Genomic DNA, 23,902 nt, shown 5'->3' with positions numbered 1-23,902 from the left:
CTTACATTATGATCAAAATATGTAAATATTACATGTTATTATGAATGTTACGAGATACTACATATATACTTACAACATGATCAAAATATGTAAATATTACATGTTATCACGAATGTTACTAGATACTACATATATACTTATATCATGATCAAAATATGTAAATATTACATGTTATAGTGAATGTTACTAGATACTTCATATATACTTACAGCATGATCAAAATATGTAAATATTACATGTTATCTTGAATGTTACTAGATACTACATATATACTTACAGCATGATCAAAATATGTAAATTTAACATGTTATTATGAATGTTACTAGATATTACATATATACTTAAATCATGATCAAAATATGTAAATATTACATGTTATAGTGAATGTTACTATATATTACATATATACTTACAGCATGATCAAAATATGTAAATATTACATGTTATTATGAATGTTACTAGATACTACATATATACTTACAACATGATCAAAATATGTAAATATTACATGTTATCATGAATGTTACTAAATACTACATATATACTTATATCATGATCAAAATATGTAAATATTACATGTTAGAGTGAATGTTACTAGATACTACATATATACTTACAGCATGATCAAAATATGTAAATATTACATGTTATTATGAATGTTACGACATTACATATATACTTACAGCATGATCAAAATACGTAAATATTACATGTTATTATGATTGTTATTAGATACTACATATATACTTATAGCATGATCAAAATATGTAAATATTACATGTTATTATGAATGTTACTAGATACTACATATATACTTAAATCATGATCAAAATATGTAAATATTACATGTTATAGTGAATGTTACTAGATATTACATATATACTTACAGCATGATCAAAATATGTAAATATTACATGTTATTATGAATGTTACTAGATACTACATATATACTTACAGCATGATCAAAATATGTAAATATTATTTGTTATTATGAATGTTACTAGATACTATATATGTACTTATATCATGATCAAAATATGTAAATATTACATTTCATAGTGAATGTTACTAGATAGTACATATATACTTACAGCATGATCAAAATATGTAAATATTACATGTTATTATGAATGTTACTAGATACTACATATATACTTATATCATGATCAAAATATGTAAATATTACATGTTATAGTAAATGTTACTAGATATTACATATATACTTACAGCATGATCAAAATATGTAAATATTACATGTTATTATGAATGTTACTAGATACTACATATATACTTACAGCATGATCAAAATATGTAAATATTACATGTTATCATGAATGTTACTAGATACTACATATATACTTATATCATGATCAAAATATGTAAATATTACATGTTATAGTGAATGTTACGAGATATTACATATATACTTACAGCATGATCAAAATATGTAAATATTACATGTTATTAAGAATGTTACAACATTACATATATACTTACAGCATGATCAAAATATGTAAATATTACATGTTATTATGATTGTTACTAGATACTACATATGTACTTACAGCATGATCAAAATTTGTAAATATTACATGTTATTATGAATGTTACTAGATACTACATATATACTTAAATCATGATCAAAATATGTAAATATTACATGTTATAGTGAATGTTACTAGATATTACATATATACTTACAGCATGATCAAAATATGTAAATATTACATGTTATTATGATTGTTACTAGATACTACATATATACTTACAGCATGATCAAAATATGTAAATATTACATGTTATCATGAATGTTACTAGATACTACATATATACTTATGTCATGATCAAAATATGTAAATATTACATGTTATAGTGAATGTTACTAGATACTACATATATACTTATGTCATGATCAAAATATGTAAATATTACATGTTATAGTGAATGTTACTAGATACTACATTTATACTTACAGCATGATCAAAATATTTAAATATTACATGTTATAGTGAATGTTACTAGATACTACATATATACTTACAGCATGATCAAAATATGTAAATATTACATGTTATCATGAATGTTACTAGATACTACATATATACTTACAGTGTGTATATAAAACCTTGATGGAGGTTTTTGGATGTTTTTTTAAGTGCTTTATACATGGACTAGATTGACTGTTAGCTGACTTTTGCTAGCGTTTATTTAGGATTTAGAATGCATAAAAAAAAATGTAAAAAACATATGTGTTCTTGTCTTACTTAAGGATTATGAATGGTCGACAACATTGCAAAAAAGTGCAGTTGCCCTTTAAGGACACTTGCACACCTTAGGACTAAAACATAGGAGATGGTTTGACATTTGAGGAAATGTTACAGCCAGGTTGTAAAAGCAGCTGAAGTGATGGAAACTTTGGCAGAAACTTTCACCGTCACAACACCTCTATCATCTCGACAAATGACATCTTAAATAACACTTGTCCTATCCTCAACTTGGAGGAAATTTTAAAACAAAGTTAATCTCCAATGTTAGCATGGAGGTGTTATGAAAATCACAATAGAAGCCCTCCCCCCAAAAAAACTGAATCCAGTTCAGAGTTAATTCTGTAGATGAGTGTTTCTAAAGTAGTTGGACTGCAGGACCCAACTGATGGAAATATGTAAATATTACATGTTATTATGAATGTTACTAGATACTACATATATACTTACAGTGTGTACATAAAACCTTGATGGATGTTTTTAGAGTGCACACGATTTACAAACTTAAATGGTTCTTAAACGGGGTTCATAAACTGAAAAGTTTGTAAAGTGAAGCTAAATTCTGCATAAGAAATAATGTAAATATGAGTTAAGTGTTCCAGCCTGGACAAAAGTGCATATTTTAGTGAAAGTGTGTACACTTTGAACACTGTTTGATAAACAGAACTGTGCTGTATGCGCTGCTCTAGCAAGTCCCTATGGTGCCCTCACAAACGATCAGACATCACAAAAGTCCTTAACTTTAATAACCATACTGCTGCAATAATATACATTTAAAAAAGTAGAACCCGCTCGGGCGAGGAGCTGAAGAGAAGGTAGCAGACAGAGGGAGAGAAGGAAGGGGGCGGGGGGGAGGGTCCGTGTGTGTGTGTGTGTGTGTGTGTGTGTGTGTGTGTGTGTGTGTATGTGTGTGTGTGTGTGTGTGTGTGTGCCTTGAAAGACATGCTGGAAGAGAGGTAGTGTATTTTCCTCCGCTGTGAAATAGGTGTTCTCTCACTTTTACTACTATATTTGTACATATCCTATTTGCTGATTCTGTCATATTGTCTGTCAACAATATGATTTGTATTATCTACATCAACAATATGATGTGTATCATCTACATCAACAATATGATGTGTATCATCTACATCAACAATATGATGTGTATCATCTACATCAACAATATGATGTGTATCATCTACATCAACGATATGATTTGTATCATCTACATCAACAATATGATTTGTATCATCTACATCAACAATATGATGTGTATTATCTACATCAACAATATGATGTGTATCATCTACATCAACGATATGATTTGTATCATCTACATCAACAATATGATGTGTATCATCTACATCAACGATATGATTTGTATCATGTACATCAACAATATGATGTGTATCATCTACATCAACTATATGATTTGTATCATCTACATCAACAATATGATTTATATCATCTACATCAACAATATGATGTGTATCATCTACATCAACAATATGATGTGTATCATCTACATCAACAATATGATTTGTATCATCTACATCAACAATATGATTTGCTAGAGTAGCTGGACAGGACAAAATAAAAAAATACAAATAAATAAATAAACAAAATAAAGCCTGCTCTGGCATTTTTTTTTTTTTTTTTTTTAGAAAAGTTCGGTCTCATCACAATTAAAACTTGCTTTGGTACGAAGCCTGCTTTGTTGATTCTTCCATACTTGTCAGAAAGTATCTACAACACTGCTACTGATGTTGATGAAACACGTGATATGAAGCACACTGCACCTTTTGCAAGAAAACACTTAAATGGCAAATTTGCAAATTGTCTGTTACGATGTTTGCTAAAAAAAAAAGTCAATTAGTTTACACTAGAGAAGCTCCTGGTGTATTTTGTTAATTTAACCATTTTGTTTTCCAATGTGAAAGAGCAGTGAATTAATTAATATACCTAAAATTCATTCTGGACCTCTGATTTTACTTTGTTGTATTTTTTGTCCGTATGGATGTGAAATTGTCTTACATTATTTTCAAGATGGTCTTAAAAAAAGTATTGAATTAGACATGTTGAAACCTGCAGAGACCCAATCAATGGTTAAGACTGCTGCCGCTCAGTCAGTACTACGAGGTTAAAATCCATAATCAAGAAGATCAATTTTATTGTTTCACCTATCATTGTTTTAATGATAGCTCAATGGTTAAGACTGCTGCCTCTGTCAGTAAACATGGGTTCAAACCCATAACTTGGTATAACTAGTTTTTTGTTTCGCCTATCATAGTTTGATGATTGCATATATATATGAGCGAAAATCAAGTCTTGATGGGACCCAGGATAGCTCAATGGTCAACACTGTGGACTACCAATACAGAGGTCCTGGGTTTGAATCCCAATTGGTTTGATATGTAACTTAGGTTTAACATTTTGTTCCACCTCAATCATAGTTTACTGTGACAGGTGTCATGATTACATTAGTGAATGAGCCAGATTACACCTGCAACAAGACTGAGGATAGCTTAATGGTTAAGACTGCTGCCTCTCTGTCAGTAAACATGGGTTCAAATCTATAACTTGGTATATCTAGTTTTTTGTTTCACCTCTATCATTGTTTAATGATTGCATTTGTATATGAGGGAAAAACACGTCTTGGAGGGTCCCAGGGTAGCTCAATGGTTAACACTGTGGGCTCCCAATACAGCGATACTGGGTTTGAATCCCAAATGGTTTGATATGTAACTTACGTTCAAAATTTTGCTCCACCTCAATCGTAGTTTACTGCGACAGATGTCACGATTACATTAGTGAATGAGCCAGACTACACTTACCACAAGACTGAAGATAGCTAAATTGTTATCACTCGCTATTACTGGGTTCAAATCCGTAACTTGGAAGATCTAGTTTTTTGTTTCATCTATTATAGTTTAATGACTGCATTTGTATATGAGCGAAAATCAGGTCTTGATGGTACCCAGGATAGCTGAATTGTTAAGACTGCTGCCTTTTAGTCAGTGAAAGTGGGTTCATATCCATAAGTTGGTATAATTAGTTTTTCGTTCTAGGGGTACTGGGTTGAAATCCGAATTGGTTTGATATGTAACTTAGTTTCAAAATTGTGTTCCACCTCAACCGTAGGTTACTGTGACAGGTGTCACAATTACATTAGTGAATGAGCCAGAAGATTACACTAACAACAAAACCGAGGAAAGCTCAATGGTTAAGACTGCTGCCTCTCAGTCAGTAAAACTGGGTTCAAATCCATAACTTGGAATAACTAGCTTTTTGTTTCACCTATCATAGTTTAATGACTGCATTTGTATATGAGCGAAAATCATGTGTTGATGGGACCGAGGATAGCTCAATTGTTAAGACTGCTGCCTTTCACTCTGTAATACTGGGTTCAAATCCATAACTTGGAATAACTAGTTTCTTGTTTCACCTATCATAGTTTAAAGATTCCATTTGTATATTATGAAAAATGATATCTCAACAAGACCCAGGATAGCTCAATGGTTAAGACTGCTGCCTCTCACGCAGTACTACTGGGTTCAAATCCATAATTTGGAAGATCTTGTTTTTTGTTTCGCCTCGATCATAGTAGCACTGATTACATTTGTATATAAGCGAAAACCAAACCTTAACGGGACCCAGGATAGCTCAATGGTCAACACTGCGGGCTCCTAATACAGGGGTACTGAGTTCAAACCCCATACAGGGAATCAGTAAATTGGCTGTATGGCGTCAAAATGACATACATTGTGGGGTGTTTCTTCTCCCCCACACAGAGTAATGTTATGTGCTAGTTGTTTGAGTAACATGTAGTGGAAAAATTAAGTAAATACTAAAGATAAAAATAATCCAAAATACATTGTCTAATAGTCAATGATGGAACACAATCACATCTACACAAGACCGAGGATAGCTCAGTGGTTATGACTGTTGACTTGGAATTCAAGGTATTGGGTTCGACCCCACTCCAGTTGACATCATTTTGTTCCACCTCATCATACTTTACTGAGCTAGGGGTTGTGGATTACATTTGTGTATGGAAAGAAATCTTCTAACATTTACATTTTCTGTGTAAATACCTCATTTCACAACGTACTTATCTGTCGACTGGGTGCGGCTAATATATAGAAAATGTTTATTTCTTCTAAAATTTAGTGGGTGTGGCTTATATACCGGAACGCTCTATAGTCGGGAATATAGGGTAGTTTACAGGAAGGAGAACTACTCACATGTTGAGCGGCAGCTGCACCTTGGCATGGGCCAACAGCTCCGAGGTTATGGAGGCCACCTTTGGAGGCAGCGGCCCCCCTGCCGAGGAGGGCGAGGGCCCCGGGGACGATGTGTCCTGCAGACATGTAGAAAACATATTACTCTCTTTGTGTCTGCAAGCTTTTTAAATCTCCAAATGCATCCTGGGCACTAAGCAGCAGACACAAAAAACACTCTTGGCTATAAAAAGTGTTTTATTTAAATAGACCCGTCAGAAGTGGTGATTGGGAAATATATCAGGGACGCTAAAAAAGCGGCCCCCGCCGTATTTTTGTGGCTTATTTTGAAGACGCTATATTTCATCACAGACATGCGGAAATTGCATCACGACGCAGTTTGCCTTACATCAGTCAATGCACGCTCACAAATCACTTACCGGCAATAAAAGCGCAGCCAGATTCACATGAATGGAATGAATATATGAATATTAATAAGTGAGCAAATGAATCGTCCAATTAAAAGCATTGCCTCACAGTGCAGCCATTTAAATTCATTAAATTCATTTAAATACGTTCATTTAACTCTTTCATTTAAATAAGCACATTTAACTATTTCATTTAAATAAGTGCATTTAACTCTTTCATTTAAATAAGTTCATTTAACTCTTTTTTTTAAATAAGTTCATTTAACTCTTTAATCTTAATAAGTTCATATAACTCTTTAATTTTAATAAGTTCATTTAACTCTTTAATTTAAATAAGTTCATTTAACTGTTCAATTTAAATAAGATCATTTAACTGTTTAATTTAAATAAGCTAATTTAAATCTTTAATTTAATCAAGTAAAGTTGATTTGATTTGATTTTGATTTTTAATTTGAATACGTTAATTTAAATCTTTAATTTAATCAAGTTAATTCAACTTTTTAATTTGAATAAGTTAGTTGAACTCTTTAATTGTAATAAGCTCATTTAACTCTTTAATTGAAATAAGTTCATTCAATTCTTTCATTTCAATAAGTATATTTAACTCTTTCATTGAAATAAGTTCATTTAACTCTTTAATTGAAATAAACTCTTTTAGCTCTTTAATTTAAATAAGTTCATTTAACTCTTTAGATGAAATAAGTTCATTCAACTCTTTCATTTAAATAAGTTCATTTAACTCTTTTTTTAAATAAGATCATTTAACTCTTTTATCTTAATAAGTTAATTTAACTCTTTAATTTTAATAAGTTCATTTAACTCTTTAATTTAAATTAATTAATTTAACTGTTCAATTTAAATGAGCTCATTCAACTGTTTAAATTAAATAAGCTAATTTAAATCTTTAATTTAATCAAGTTGATTCAACTTTTTAATTTGAATAAGTTAATTGAACTCTTTAATTGTAATACGCTCATTTAACTCTTTAATTGAAATAAGTTCATTCAACTCTTTCATTTCAATAAGTTCATTTAACTCTTTCATTGAAATAAGCTCTTTTAGCTCTTTAATTTAAATACGTTCATTTAACTCTTTAATTGAAATAAGTTCATTCAAGTCTTTCATTTAAATAAGTTAATTTAACTCTTTAATTGTAATAAGTTCATATAACTCTTTTATTTTATAAGTTCATTTAACTGTTTAATTTAAATAAATTGATTTAACTGTTTAATTTAAATAAGCTCATTTAACTGTTTAATTTAAATAAGCTAATTTAACTCTTTAATTTAATCAAGTTAATTAAACTTTTTAATTTCCATCCATCCATCCATCCATCCATCTTCTTCCGCTTATCCGAGGTCGGGTCGCGGGGGCAGCAGCCTAAGCAGGGAAGCCCAGACTTCCCTCTCCCCAGCCACTTCGTCCAGCTCCTCCCGGGGGATCCCGAGGCGTTCCTAGGCCAGCCGGGAGACATAGTCTTCCCAACGTGTCCTGGGTCTTCCCCGTGGCCTCCTACCGGTCGGACGTGCCCGAAATACCTTCCTAGAGAGGCGTTCGGGTGGCATCCTGACCAGATGCCCGAACCACCTCATCTGGCTCCTCTCGATGTGGAGGAGCAGTGGCTTTACTTTGAGCTCCCCCTGGATGACAGAGCTTCTCACACTATCTCTAAGGGAGAGCCCCGCCACCCGGCGGAGGAAACTCATTTCGGCCGCTTGTACCCTTGATCTTATCCTTTCGGTCATGACCCAAAGCTCATGACCATAGGTGAGGATGGGAACGTAGATCGACCGGTAAATCGAGAGCTTTGCCTTCTGGCTCAGCTCCTTCTTCACCACAACGGATCGATACAGCGTCCGCATTACTGAAGACGCCGCACCGATCCGCCTGTCGATCTCACAATCCACTCTTCCCTCACTCGTGAACAAGACTCCGAGGTACTTGAACTCCTCCACTTGGGGCAAGATCTCCTCCCCAACCCGGAGATGGCACTCCACCCTTTTCCGGGCGAGAACCATGGACTCGGACTTGGAGGTGCTGATTCCCATCCCAGTCGCTTCACACTCGGCTGCGAACCGATCCGGTGAGAGCTGAAGATCTTGGCCAGATGAAGCCATCAGGACCACATCATCTGCAAAAAGCAGAGACCTAATCCTGCAGCCACCAAACCAGATACCCTCAACGCCTTGACTGCACCTAGAAATTCTGTCCATAAAGGTTATGAACAGAATCGGTGACAAAGAGCAGCCCTGGCGGAGTCCAACCCTCACTGGAAACGGGTCCGACTTACTGCCGGCAATGCGGACAAAGCTCTGACACTGATTATACAGGGAGCGAACCGCCACAATAAGACAGTCCGTTACCCCATACTCTCTGAGCACTCCCCACAGGACTTCCCGGGGTACACGGTCGAATGCCTTCTCCAAGTCCACAAAGCACATGTAGACTGGTTGAGCAAACTCCCATGCACCGTCAAGGACCCTGCCGAGAGTATAGAGCTGGTCCACAGTTCCACGACCAGGACGAAAACCACACTGTTCCTCCTGAATCCGAGGTTCGACTATCCGGCATAGCCTCCTCTCCAGTACACCTGAATAGACCTTACCGGGAAGGCTGAGGAGTGTGATCCCACGACAGTTGGAACACATCCTCCGATTCCCCTTTTTAAAGAGAGGAACCACCACCCCGGTCTGCCAATCCAGAGGTACCGCCCCCGATGTCCACGCGATGTTGCAGAGTCTTGTCAACCAAGACAGCCCCACAACATCCAGAGCCTTAAGGAACTCCGGGCGGTTCTCATCCACCCCCGGGGCCTTGCCACCGAGGAGCTTTTTAACTACCTCGGCAACCTCAGCCCCAGAAATAGGAGAGCCCACCACAGATTCCCCAGGCCCTGCTTCCTCATAGGAAGACGTGCTGGTAGGATTAAGGAGGTCTTCGAAGTATTCCTTCCACTGATCCACAACATCCGCAGTCGAGGTCAGCAGAACACCATCCTCACCATACACGGTGTTGACACTGCACTGCTTCCCCTTCCTGAGGCGGCGGATGGTGGTCCAGAATCGCTTCGAAGCCGTCCGGAAGTCGTTTTCCATGGCTTCCCCGAACTCCTCCCATGTCCGAGTTTTTGCCTCCGCGACCGCTGAAGCCGCACATCGCTTGGCCTGTCGGTACCTGTCTGCTGCCTCCGGAGTCCTATGAGCCAAAAGAGCCCGATAGGACTCTTTCTTAAGCTTGACGGCATCCCTTACCGCTGGTGTCCACCAGCGGGTTCTAGGAATACCGCCACGACAGGCACCAACCACCTTGCGGCCACAGCTCCAATCGGCCGCCTCGACAATAGAGGCACGAAACATCGTCCACTCGGACTCAATGTCTAGTGCCTCCCTTGTGACATGTTCAAAGTTCTTCCGGAGGTGGGAATTAAAACTCTCTCTGACAGGAGACTCTGCCAGGTGTTCCCAGCAAACCCTCACAATGCGTTTGGGCCTGCCAGGTCTGTCCGGCATTCTCCCCCACCATCGCAGCCAACTCACCACCAGGTGGTGATCGGTAGAAAGCTCCGCCCCTCTCTTCACCCGAGTGTCCAAAACATGAGACCGCAAATCCGATGACACAACTACAAAGTCGATCATGGAACTGCGGCCTAGGGTGTCCTGGTGCCAAGTGCACATATGGACACCCTTATGTTTGAACATGGTGTTTGTTATTGACAATCTGTGGCGAGCACAAAAGTCCAATAACAAAACACCACTCGGGTTCACATCCGGGCGGCCATTCTTCCCAATCACGCCTCTCCAGGTTTCACTGTCGTTGCCAACATGAGCATTGAAGTCACCCAGTAGAACGAGGGAATCACCCGGGGGAGCACTCTCCAGTACTTCCTCGAGTGAATCCAAAAAGGGTGGGTAATCTGAGCTGCCGTTTGGCGCGTAAGCGCAAACAACAGTCAGGACCCGTCCCCCCACCCGAAGGCGGAGGGAAGCTACCCTCTCGTCCACCGGGTTGAACTCCAACGTGCAGGCTCTGAGCCGAGGGGCAACAAGAATTGCCACCCCAGCCCGTCGCCTCTCACTGCCGGCAACGCCAGAGTGGAAGAGAGTCCAGCCCCTCTCAAGAGAACTGGTTCCAGAGCCCTTGCTGTGCGTCGAAGTGAGTCCTACTATATCTAGCCGGAACTTCTCCACCTCACGCACTACCTCAGGCTCCTTCCCCCCCCAGCGAGGTGACGTTCCACGTCCCAAGAGCTAGCTTATGTAGCTGAGGATCGGACAGCCAAGTGCCCTGCCGCCCAGCTCACACTGCACCCGACCTCTATGGCCCCTCCCATGAGTGGTGAGCCCATTGGAGGGGGGACCCACGTTGCCTCTTCGGGCTGTGCCCGGCCGGGCCCCATGGGGACAGGCCCGGCCACCAGGCGCTCGCCATCGTGCCCCACCTCCGGGCCTGGCTCCAGAGGGGGGCCCCGGTGACCCGCGTCCGGGCGAGGGAAATCTGGGTTCCTTGTTCGTGTTCTTCATAGAGGTCTTCGAGCTGCTCTTTGTCTGATCCCTCACCTAGGACCAGTTTGCCTTGGGAGACCCTACCAGGGGGCATAGAAGCCCCCGGACAACATAGCTCCTAGGATCATTGGGACACGCAAACTCCTCTACCACGTTAAGGTGGCAGCTCAGAGAGGAGAACTTTTTTATTTAAATAAGTTAATTAAACTCTTTAATTGTAATAAGCTAATTTAACTCTTTAATTGAAATAAGTTCATTCAACTTTTTCATTTCAATAAGCTCATTTAACTTTTTAATTTAAATAAACTCATTTAACTCTTTCATTTAAATAAGTTCATTCAACTCTTTAATTGAAATAAGCTCTTTTAGCTCTTTCATTGAAATAAGTACATTTAACTCTTTAATTGAAATAAGTTCATTCAACTCTTTCATTGAAATAAGTACATTTAACTCTTTAAATGCAATAAGTTCATTTAACTCTTTAATTTAAATAAGCTCATTTAACTCTTTAATTTAAATAAGTTAATTTTAAGTAGAAAATGAATGGATGGAATTTTAAGTCTTTAATTTAAATGCGTTCATTCTTAATTTGATTACATGCTATAGTATGATTTTATTGTCATAATTTTACTGCATGATTTTTGTATCCATTTAATTTAGGTAGCCAGGGACTGCAGATGGAAATGAGCTATTTAGCTCTAATCTGGTACAGAACATATCTGTCTTTGATCTTGATGTTTCTGTGCATTGTCCCTTCAAATAAAGACTAAACTAAAACTACTCTTTCATTGAAATAAGTACATTTAACTCTTTAATTGAAATAAGTTCATTTAACTCGTTAATTGAAATAAGCTCTATTAACTCTTTATTTAAAGAAGTTCATTTAACTCTTTCTTTCATCAGCAAGACAATGCCAAGCCACGTGTTACATCAACGTGGCTTCATAGTAAAAGAGTGCGGGTACTAGACTGGCCTGGGTTAGGGTTAGGGTTAGGGTTCATATGGAAACGGAGTTTGTACATACACACACATACATATATACACATTCTTACAGTATATACACATATATATACATACATACACACACACACACATATATATATATATATATACATACACATATACAAACCCCGTTTCCATATGAGTTGGGAAATTGTGTTAGATGTCAATATAAACAGAATACAATGATTTGCAAATCCTTTTCAACCCATATTCAATTGAATGCACTACAAAGACAACATATTTGATGTTCAAACTCATAAACATTATTATTTTTTTGCAAATAATAATTAACTTAGAATTTCATGGCTGCAACACGTGCCAAAGTAGTTGGGAACGGGCATGTTCACCACTGTGTTACATGGCCTTTTCTTTTAACAACACTCAATAAATGATTGGGAACTGAGGAAACTAATTGTTGAAGTTTTGAAAGTGGAATTCTTTCCCATTCTTGTTTTATGTAGAGCTTCAGTCGTTCAACAGTCCGGGGGTCTCCGCTGTCGTATTTTACCCTTCATAATGCGCCACACATTTTTGATGGGAGACAGGTCTGGACTGCAGGCGGGCCAGGAAAGTACCCGCACTCATTTTTTACGAAGCCACGCTGTTGTAACACGTGCTGAATGTGGCTTGGCATTGTCTTGCTGAAATAAGCAGGGGCGTCCATGAAAAAGACGGCGCTTAAATGGCAGCATATGTTGTTCCAAAACCTGTATGTACCTTTCAGCATTAATGGTGCCTTCACAGACGTGTAAGTTACCCATGTCTTGGGCACTAATGCACCCCCATACCATCACACATGCTGGCTTTTCAACATTGCGTTGATAACAGTCTGGATGGTTCGCTTCCCCTTTGGTCCGGATGACACGATGTCGCATATTTCCAAAAACAATTTGAAATGTGGACTCGTCAGACCACAGAACACTTTTCCACTTTGTATCAGTCCATCTTAGATGAGCTCAGGCCCAGAGAAGCCGGCGGCGTTTCTGGGTGTTGTTGATAAATGGTTTTTGCTTTGCATAGTAGAGCTTTAACTTGCACTTACAGATGTAGCGACAAACTGTATTTAGTGACAGTGGGTTTCTGAAGTGTTCCTGAGCCCATGTGGTGATATCCTTTACACACTGATGTCGCTTGTTGATGCAGTACAGCCTGAGAGATCGAAGGTCACGGGCTTAGCTGCTTACGTGCAGTGATTTCTCCAGATTCTCTGAAGCCTTTTGATGATATTACGGACCGTAGATGTTGAAATCCCTAAATTTCATGCAATTACACTTTGAGAAATGTTTTTCTTAAACTGTTTGACTATTTGCTCACGCATTTGTGGACAAAGGGGTGTACCTCGCCCCATCCTTTCTTGTGAAAGACTGAGCATTTTTTGGGAAGCTGTTTTTAAACCCAATCATGGCACCCACCTGTTCCCAATTAGCCTGCACACCTGTGGGATGTTCCAAATAAGTGTTTGATGAGCATTCCTCAACTTTATCAGTATTTATTGCCACCTTTCCCAACTTCTTTGTCACGTGTTGCTGGCATCAAATTCTAAAGTTAATGATTATTTGCAAAAAAAAAAGAAAAGTTTATCAGTTTGAACATCAAATATGTTGTCTTTGTAGCATATTCAACTGAATATGGGTTGAAAATGATTTTCAAATCATTGTATTCCGTTTATATTTACATCTAACACAATTTCCCAACTCATATGGAAACGGGGTTCGTATATATATGATTAGTGTCTTCAAAGTGTGTATATTTTTTTTGCCTAAAATAGGGACTTTTTTTTGAGGCGAGAACCAAATTTTGATGCTTCCATTGTCGCTGAAGAAGAAATGTGCTTCAATATACAAACCTTTCTGTTTACAAACCACGGTCAAGAAGAAATCTTGACCGTGGTTGATCTGCCGTTTCTTTTCTTTTCTCCTCTGCTCCCCTTTTCCTTGGGGGGGGGGGGGGGGGGGGGGGCACAGGTCCGGTGGCCATGGATGAAGTGCTGGCTGTCCAGAGTCGGGACCCGGGGTGGACCGCTCGCCTGTGCATCGGCTGGGAACATCTCCGCTCGGGATGGTGTCCTGCTGGCCCCACTATGGACTGGACTCTTACTATTATGTTGGATCCACTATGGACTGGACTCTCACAATATTATGTCAGACCCACTCGACATGCATTGCTTTCGGTCTCCCCTAGAGGGGGGGGGTTACCCACATATGCGGTCCTCTCCAAGGTTTCTCATAGTCATTCACATCGACGTCCCACTGGGGTGAGTTTTTCCTTGCCCGTATGTGGGCTTTGTACCGAGGATGTCGTTGTGGCTTGTGCAGCCCTTTGAGACACTTGTGATTTAGGGCTATATAAATAAAGATTGATTGATTGATTGATTGAAATCAAGTTGACAAACGCAGGTTTGATAGAGACACACACACACACACACACACACACACCTGGATGCGAGCGGCGGCCCTAGGGTCCGAGGAGCTGATGAGGACTGGATGGGAGATCTCCATGCTGTGTCTGTTGTTGAGCTGGGCCGCTCGCTGGCTGACGGACAGCGCCGAGAAGGAGTGCCTCTTCTTGGCATTCTTCTTCCCTTCGCCTCGCCGATGGGCCGGGCCGTTCCCGTTGGACGGCGAGGTGCCGGGGGAGGGCCCCAGAGAACAGGGACCCAACGGGGCCGGCTCAGAGCTGGGGCCCGGCACGTTGGTCGTGGTCGGCTTGTCCATCTCCATCAGCTGCTTGGCCGTTTCGTTCAACTGAGGACAGCAAAGTGAGAGGAGAACTTTCATCTTTAGTTGAATTTCCAATAAAAAAAGAGAGACCTTATTGTTGTTCACCATATGCTGATTTTCCAACATACATACGCTGCTAATACTTCAACCTTGTCTTAAAAATGCTCAAATATTCTGAACTTATACTTTTCCCAGAACATTGCTTTAACAAGTGTATATCAATATATCTTATAATAATACTAAAGTGGACTTTTATAATATATCAACAATATAATACACCACATTTACATACGTTTTAAAGAAACACAATCATTTGGATCATTCTTAAAGGTAACTTGCAGAATCATTTAGAACCCATGTGTCAAAGTCAAGGCCCTTGGGCCAGATCCCCGCCTGCGAATGAATGATCTAATCTATGATTAGTATTAGAAGCGGCCCGCAGGCCACAGCCGCCTGCTGCTGTTTTGCAATACACAATCTGTCGGAATAATTGTATCTAAGTTATCGCACAACTTTGTGTTTTCACGAGTTCCCGGCGAGAAGACAACAGCCGTCTTTGATCTTACCAAGCAAAAGGCTTGTAAAACTCCACTGTGTAGGATGGGAAGCGACATGAAGGTGTTCTGTTTCTTTGATCTATTGTAATCCACAGAAAGATGTTGTCTTGACCCGAGAACTGCAAAGCGGAGAGAAAGCAGGACCTGCCCAAGTTCCAGGCAGCTCTTCTTTGAACTCTTTTACGACCTTTTCTTTGAGACGTTTTACGACCTTTTCTTTGAACTGTTTGTAATCAAAGGCGATGGCTGTTTACGACCCCCCTCCCTTAGAAACAGCTGTTGCCATGTAATCAGGGAAAGTCCAAATAAAAGAGGAGGCATACCATCCTGTGTACGATGGGAAGCGACATGAAGGTGTCGGTTTCTTTGATCTATTGTAATCCACAGAAAGATGTTGTCTTGACCCGAGAACTGCAAAGCGGAGAGAAAGCAGGACCTGCCCAAGTTCCAGGCACCTCTTCTTTGAACTCTTTTACGACCTTTTCTTTGAGACGTTTTACGACCTTTTCTTTGAACTGTTTGTAATCAAAGGCGATGGCTGTTTACGACCCCCCTCCCTTAGAAACAGCTGTCGCCATGTAATCAGGGAAAGTCCAAATAAAAGAGGAGGCATACAATCCTGTGTACGATGGGAAGCGACATGAAGGTGTCGGTTTCTTTGATCTATTGTAATCCACAGAAAGATGTTGTCTTGACCCGAGAACTGCAAAGCGGAGAGAAAGCAGGACCTGCCCAAGTTCCAGACACCTCTTCTTTGAACTCTTTTACGACCTTTTCTTTGAACTCTTCTACGACCTTTTCTTTGAGACGTTTTACGACCTTTTCTTTGAACTGTTTGCAATCAAAGGCGATGGCTGTTTACGACCCCCCTCCCTTAGAAACAGCTGTCGCCATGTAATCAGGGAAAGTCCAAATAAAAGAGGAGGCATACAATCCTGTGTACGATGGGAAGCGACATGAAGGTGTCGGTTTCTTTGATCTATTGTAATCCACAGAAAGATGTTGTCTTGACCCGAGAACTGCAAAGCGGAGAGAAAGCAGGACCTGCCCAAGTTCCAGGCACCTCTTCTTTGAACTCTTTTACGACCTCTTCTTTGAACTCTTTTACGACCTTTTCTTTGAGACGTTTTACGACCTTTTCTTTGAACTGTTTGTAATCAAAGGCGATGGCTGTTTACGACCCCCCCTCCCTTAGAAACAGCTGTCGCCATGTAATCAGGGAAAGTCCAAATAAAAGAGGAGGCATACAATCCTGTGTACGATGGGAAGCGACATGAAGGTGTCGGTTTCTTTGATCTATTGTAATCCACAGAAAGATGTTGTCTTGACCCGAGAACTGCAAAGCGGAGAGAAAGCAGGACCTGCCCAAGTTCCAGGCACCTCTTCTTTGAACTCTTTTACGACCTTTTCTTTGAACTCTTTTACAACCTTTTCTTTGAGACGTTTTACGACCTTTTCTTTGAACTGTTTGTAATCAAAGGCGATGGCTGTTTACGACCCCCCTCCCTTAGAAACAGCTGTCGCCATGTAATCAGGGAAAGTCCAAATAAAAGAGGAGGCATACAATCCTGTGTACGATGGGAAGCGACATGAAGGTGTCGGTTTCTTTGATCTATTGTAATCCACAGAAAGATGTTGTCTTGACCCGAGAACTGCAAAGCGGAGAGAAAGCAGGACCTGCCCAAGTTCCAGGCAGCTCTTCTTTGAACTCTTTTACGACCTTTTCTTTGAACTCTTTTACGACCTTTTCTTTGAACTCTTTTACGACCTTATCTTTGAGGTGTTTGTAATCAAAGGCGATGGCTGTTTACGACCCCCCTCCCTTAGAAACAGCTGTCGCCATGTAATCAGGGAAAGTCCAAATAAAAGAGGAGGCATACAATCCTGTGTACGATGGGAAGCGACATGAAGGTGTCGGTTTCTTTGATCTATTGTAATCCACAGAAAGATGTTGTCTTGACCCGAGAACTGCAAAGCGGAGAGAAAGCAGGACCTGCCCAAGTTCCAGGCACCTCTTCTTTGAACTCTTTTACGACCTTTTCTTTGAACTCTTCTACGACCTTTTCTTTGAGACGTTATACGACCTTTTCTTTGAACTGTTTGTAATCAAAGGCAATGGCTGTTTACGACCCCCCTCCCTTAGAAACAGCTGTCGCCATGTAATCAGGGAAAGTCCAAATAAAAGAGGAGGGATACAATCCTGTGTACGATGGGAAGCGACATGAAGGTGTCGGTTTCTTTGATCTATTGTAATCCACAGAAAGATGTTGTCTTGACCCGAGAACTGCAAAGCGGAGAGAAAGCAGGACCTGCCCAAGTTCCAGACACCTCTTCTTTGAACTCTTTTACGACCTTTTCTTTGAAGTCTTTTACAACCTTTTCTTTGAGACGTTTTACAACCTTTTCTTTGAACTGTTTGTAATCAAAGGCGATGGCTGTTTACGACCCCCCTCCCTTAGAAACAGCTGTTGCCATGTAATCAGGGAAAGTCCAAATAAAAGAGGAGGCATACAATCCTGTGTACGATGGGAAGCGACATGAAGGTGTTCTGTTTCTTTGATCTATTGTAATCCACAGAAAGATGTTGTCTTGACCCGAGAACTGCAAAGCGGAGAGAAAGCAGGACCTGCCCAAGTTCCAGGCAGCTCTTCTTTGAACTCTTTTACGACCTTTTCTTTGAGACGTTTTACGACCTTTTCTTTGAACTGTTTGTAATCAAAGGCGATGGCTGTTTACGACCCCCCTCCCTTAGAAATAGCTGTCGCCATGTAATCAGGGAAAGTCCAAATAAAAGAGGAGGCATACAATCCTGTGTACGATGGGAAGCGACATGAAGGTGTTCTGTTTCTTTGATCTATTGTAATCCACAGAAAGATGTTGTCTTGACCCGAGAACTGCAAAGCGGAGAGAAAGCAGGACCTGCCCAAGTTCCAGGCACCTCTTCTTTGAACTCTTTTACGGCCTTTTCTTTGAGACGTTTTACGACCTTTTCTTTGAACTGTTTGTAATCAAAGGCGATGGCTGTTTACGACCCCCCTCCCTTAGAAACAGCTGTTGCCATGTAATCAGGGAAAGTCCAAATAAAAGAGGAGGCATACCATCCTGTGTACGATGGGAAGCGACATGAAGGTGTCGGTTTCTTTGATCTATTGTAATCCACAGAAAGATGTTGTCTTGACCCGAGAACTGCAAAACGGAGAGAAAGCAGGACCTGCCCAAGTTCCAGACACCTTTTCTTTGAACTCTTTTACGACCTTTTCTTTGAGACGTTTTACGACCTTTTTCTTTGAACTGTTTGTAATCAAAGGCGATGGCTGTTTACGACCCCCCTCCCTTAGAAACAGCTGTCGCCATGTAATCAGGGAAAGTCCAAATAAAAGAGGAGGCATACAATCCTGTGTACGATTGGAAGCGACATGAAGGTGTCGGTTTCTTTGATCTATTGTAATCCACAGAAAGATGTTGTCTTGACCCGAGAACTGCAAAGCGGAGAGAAAGCAGGACCTGCCCAAGTTCCAGGCAGCTCTTCTTTGAACTCTTTTACTACCTTTTCTTTGAACTCTTTTACGACCTTTTCTTTGAGACGTTTTACGACCTTTTCTTTGAACTGTTTGCAATCAAAGGTTGATGGCTGTTTACGAGCCCCCTCCCTTAGAAACAGCTGTCGCCATGTAATCAGGGAAAGTCCAAATAAAAGAGGAGGCATACAATCCTGTGTACGATGGGAAGCGACATGAAGGTGTCGGTTTCTTTGATCTATTGTAATCCACAGAAAGATGTTGTCTTGACCCGAGAACTGCAAAGCGGAGAGAAAGCAGGACCTGCCCAAGTTCCAGGCACCTCTTCTTTGAACTCTTTTACGACCTTTTCTTTGAGACGTTTTACGACCTTTTCTTTGAACTGTTTGTAATCAAAGGCGATGGCTGTTTACGACCCCCCTCCCTTAGAAACAGCTGTCGCCATGTAATCAGGGAAAGTCCAAATAAAAGAGGAGGCATACAATCCTGTGTACGATGGGAAGCGACATGAAGGTGTCGGTTTCTTTGATCTATTGTAATCCACAGAAAGATGTTGTCTTGACCCGAGAACTGCAAAGCGGAGAGAAAGCAGGACCTGCCCAAGTTCCAGGCACCTCTTCTTTGAACTCTTTTACGACCTCTTCTTTGGACTCTTTTACGACCTTTTCTTTGAGACGTTTTACGACCTTTTCTTTGAACTGTTTGTAATCAAAGGCGATGGCTGTTTACGACCCCCCTCCCTTAGAAACAGCTGTTGCCATGTAATCAGGGAAAGTCCAAATAAAACAGGAGGCATACAATCTTGTGTACGATGGGAAGCGACATGAAGGTGTCGGTTTCTTTGATCTTTTGTAATCCACAGAAAGATGTTGTCTTGACCCGAGAACTGCAAAGCGGAGAGAAAGCAGGACCTGCCCAAGTTCCAGGCAGCTCTTCTTTGAACTCTTTTACGACCTCTTCTTTGAACTCTTTTACGGCCTTTTCTTTGAGACGTTTTACGACCTTTTCTTTGAACTGTTTGTAATCAAAGGCGATGGCTGTTTACGACCCCCCCCTCCCTTAGAAACAGCTGTCGCCATGTAATCAGGGAAAGTCCAAATAAAAGAGGAGGCATACAATCCTGTGTACGATGGGAAGCGACATGAAGGTGTCGGTTTCTTTGATCTATTGTAATCCATAGAAAGATGTTGTCTTGACCCGAGAACTGCAAAGCGGAGAGAAAGAAGGACCTGCCCAAGTTCCAGGCACCTCTTCTTTGAACTCTTTTACGACCTTTTCTTTGAACTCTTTTACGACCTTTTCTTTAAGACGTTTTACAACCTTTTCTTTGAACTGTTTGTAATCAAAGGCGATGGCTGTTTACGACCCCCCTCCCTTAGAAACAGCTGTTGCCATGTAATCAGGGAAAGTCCAAATAAAAGAGGAGGCATACCATCCTGTGTACGATGGGAAGCGACATGAAGGTGTCGGTTTCTTTGATCTATTGTAATCCACAGAAAGATGTTGTCTTGACCCGAGAACTGCAAAGCGTAGAGAAAGCAGGACCTGCCCAAGTTCCAGACACCTTTTCTTTGAACTCTTTTACGACCTTTTCTTTGAGACGTTTTACGACCTTTTCTTTGAACTGTTTGTAATCAAAGGCGATGGCTGTTTACGACCCCCCTCCCTTAGAAACAGCTGTCGCCATGTAATCAGGGAAAGTCCAAATAAAAGAGGAGGCATACAATCCTGTGTACGATGGGAAGCGACATGAAGGTGTCGGTTTCTTTGATCTATTGTAATCCTCAGAAAGATGTTGTCTTGACCCGAGAACTGCAAAGCGGAGAGAAAGCAGGACCTGCCCAAGTTCCAGGCACCTCTTCTTTGAACTCTTTTACGACCTTTTCTTTGAACTCTTTTACGACCTTTTCTTTAAGACGTTTTACAACCTTTTCTTTGAACTGTTTGTAATCAAAGGCGATGGCTGTTTACGACCCCCCTCCCTTAGAAACAGCTGTTGCCATGTAATCAGGGAAAGTCCAAATAAAAGAGGAGGCATACAATCCTGTGTACGATGGGAAGCGACATGAAGGTGTCGGTTTCTTTGATCTATTGTAATCCACAGAAAGATGTTGTCTTGACCCGAGAACTGCAAAGCGTAGAGAAAGCAGGACCTGCCCAAGTTCCAGACACCTTTTCTTTGAACTCTTTTACGACCTTTTCTTTGAGACGTTTTACGACCTTTTCTTTGAACTGTTTGTAATCAAAGGCGATGGCTGTTTACGACCCCCCTCCCTTAGAAACAGCTGTCGCCATGTAATCAGGGAAAGTCCAAATAAAAGAGGAGGCATACAATCCTGTGTACGATGGGAAGCGACATGAAGGTGTCGGTTTCTTTGATCTATTGTAATCCTCAGAAAGATGTTGTCTTGACCCGAGAATTGCAAAGCGGAGAGAAAGCAGGACCTGCCCAAGTTCCAGGCACCTCTTCTTTGAACTCTTTTACGACCTTTTCTTTGAACTCTTTTACGACCTTTTCTTTGAACTCTTTTACGACCTTTTCTTTGAACTGTTTGTAATCAAAGGCGATGGCTATTTACGACCCCCCTCCCTTAGAAACAGCTGTCGCCATGTAATCAGGGAAAGTCCAAATAAAAGAGGAGGCATACAATCCTGTGTACGATGGGAAGCGACATGAAGGTGTCGGTTTCTTTGATCTATTGTAATCCACAGAAAGATGTTGTCTTGACCCGAGAACTGCAAAGCGTAGAGAAAGCAGGACCTGCCCAAGTTCCAGACACCTTTTCTTTGAACTCTTTTACGACCTTTTCTTTGAGACGTTTTACGACCTTTTCTTTGAACTGTTTGTAATCAAAGGCGATGGCTGTTTACGACCCCCCTCCCTTAGAAACAGCTGTCGCCATGTAATCAGGGAAAGTCCAAATAAAAGAGGAGGCATACAATCCTGTGTACGATGGGAAGCGACATGAAGGTGTCGGTTTCTTTGATCTATTGTAATCCTCAGAAAGATGTTGTCTTGACCCGAGAACTGCAAAGCGGAGAGAAAGCAGGACCTGCCCAAGTTCCAGGCACCTCTTCTTTGAACTCTTTTACGACCTTTTCTTTGAACTCTTTTACGACCTTTTCTTTGAACTCTTTTACGACCTTTTCTTTGAACTGTTTGTAATCAAAGGCGATGGCTATTTACGACCCCCCTCCCTTAGAAACAGCTGTCGCCATGTAATCAGGGAAAGTCCAAATAAAAGAGGAGGCATACAATCCTGTGTACGATGGGAAGCGACATGAAGGTGTCGGTTTCTTTGATCTATTGTAATCCACAGAAAGATGTTGTCTTGACCCGAGAACTGCAAAGCGGAGAGAAAGCAGGACCTGCCCAAGTTCCAGGCACCTCTTCTTTGAACTCTTTTACGACCTCTTCTTTGAACTCTTTTACGACCTTTTCTTTGAGACGTTTTACGACCTTTTTTTTTAACTGTTTGTAATCAAAGGCGATGGCAGTTTACGACCCCCCTCCCTTAGAAACAGCTGTTGCCATGTAATCAGGGAAAGTCCAAATAAAAGAGGAGGCATACAATCCTGTGTACGATGGGAAGCGACATGAAGGTGTCGGTTTCTTTGATCTATTGTAATCCATAGAAAGATGTTGTCTTGACCCGAGAACTGCAAAGCGGAGAGAAAGCAGGACCTGCCCAAGTTCCAGGCACCTCTTCTTTGAACTCTTTTACGACCTTTTCTTTGAACTCTTTTACGACCTTTTCTTTAAGACGTTTTACAACCTTTTCTTTGAACTGTTTGTAATCAAAGGCGATGGCTGTTTACGACCCCCCTCCCTTAGAAACAGCTGTTGCCATGTAATCAGGGAAAGTCCAAATAAAAGAGGAGGCATACCATCCTGTGTACGATGGGAAGCGACATGAAGGTGTCGGCTTCTTTGATCTATTGTAATCCACAGAAAGATGTTGTCTTGACCCGAGAACTGCAAAGCGTAGAGAAAGCAGGACCTGCCCAAGTTCCAGACACCTTTTCTTTGAACTCTTTTACGACCTTTTCTTTGAGACGTTTTACGACCTTTTCTTTGAACTGTTTGTAATCAAAGGCGATGGCTGTTTACGACCCCCCTCCCTTAGAAACAGCTGTCGCCATGTAATCAGGGAAAGTCCAAATAAAAGAGGAGGCATACAATCCTGTGTACGATGGGAAGCGACATGAAGGTGTCGGTTTCTTTGATCTATTGTAATCCTCAGAAAGATGTTGTCTTGACCCGAGAACTGCAAAGCGGAGAGAAAGCAGGACCTGCCCAAGTTCCAGGCACCTCTTCTTTGAACTCTTTTACGACCTTTTCTTTGAACTCTTTTACGACCTTTTCTTTAAGACGTTTTACAACCTTTTCTTTGAACTGTTTGTAATCAAAGGCGATGGCTGTTTACGACCCCCCTCCCTTAGAAACAGCTGTTGCCATGTAATCAGGGAAAGTCCAAATAAAAGAGGAGGCATACAATCCTGTGTACGATGGGAAGCGACATGAAGGTGTCGGTTTCTTTGATCTATTGTAATCCACAGAAAGATGTTGTCTTGACCCGAGAACTGCAAAGCGTAGAGAAAGCAGGACCTGCCCAAGTTCCAGACACCTTTTCTTTGAACTCTTTTACGACCTTTTCTTTGAGACGTTTTACGACCTTTTCTTTGAACTGTTTGTAATCAAAGGCGAT

The 23,902-nt window shown here is 40.6% G+C and overlaps 1 protein-coding gene across 1 annotated transcript in view; it reads right to left on the bottom strand.

Moving 5' to 3' along the window:
- Positions 1-23,902, bottom strand: part of LOC133613876 (E3 ubiquitin-protein ligase SH3RF3-like) — a 325,501-nt gene that overhangs the window by 46,934 nt on the left and 254,665 nt on the right. Inside the window, exons 4-5 of the mRNA XM_061971746.2 lie at positions 14,834-15,142; positions 6,491-6,606 (exon numbers count right to left, since the gene is read on the bottom strand). Coding sequence (XP_061827730.1) covers positions 6,491-6,606; positions 14,834-15,142 — 425 coding nt within the window. The remainder of the gene's footprint in view (positions 1-6,490; positions 6,607-14,833; positions 15,143-23,902) is intronic.

This window comes from Nerophis lumbriciformis, linkage group LG13 (genome assembly GCF_033978685.3).
Source record: "Nerophis lumbriciformis linkage group LG13, RoL_Nlum_v2.1, whole genome shotgun sequence".
Taxonomy (NCBI): Eukaryota; Metazoa; Chordata; class Actinopteri; order Syngnathiformes; family Syngnathidae; genus Nerophis; species Nerophis lumbriciformis.
The sequence above is the reverse complement of the archived record's forward strand: the minus strand, read 5'-3'. Positions and strand labels throughout refer to the sequence as shown.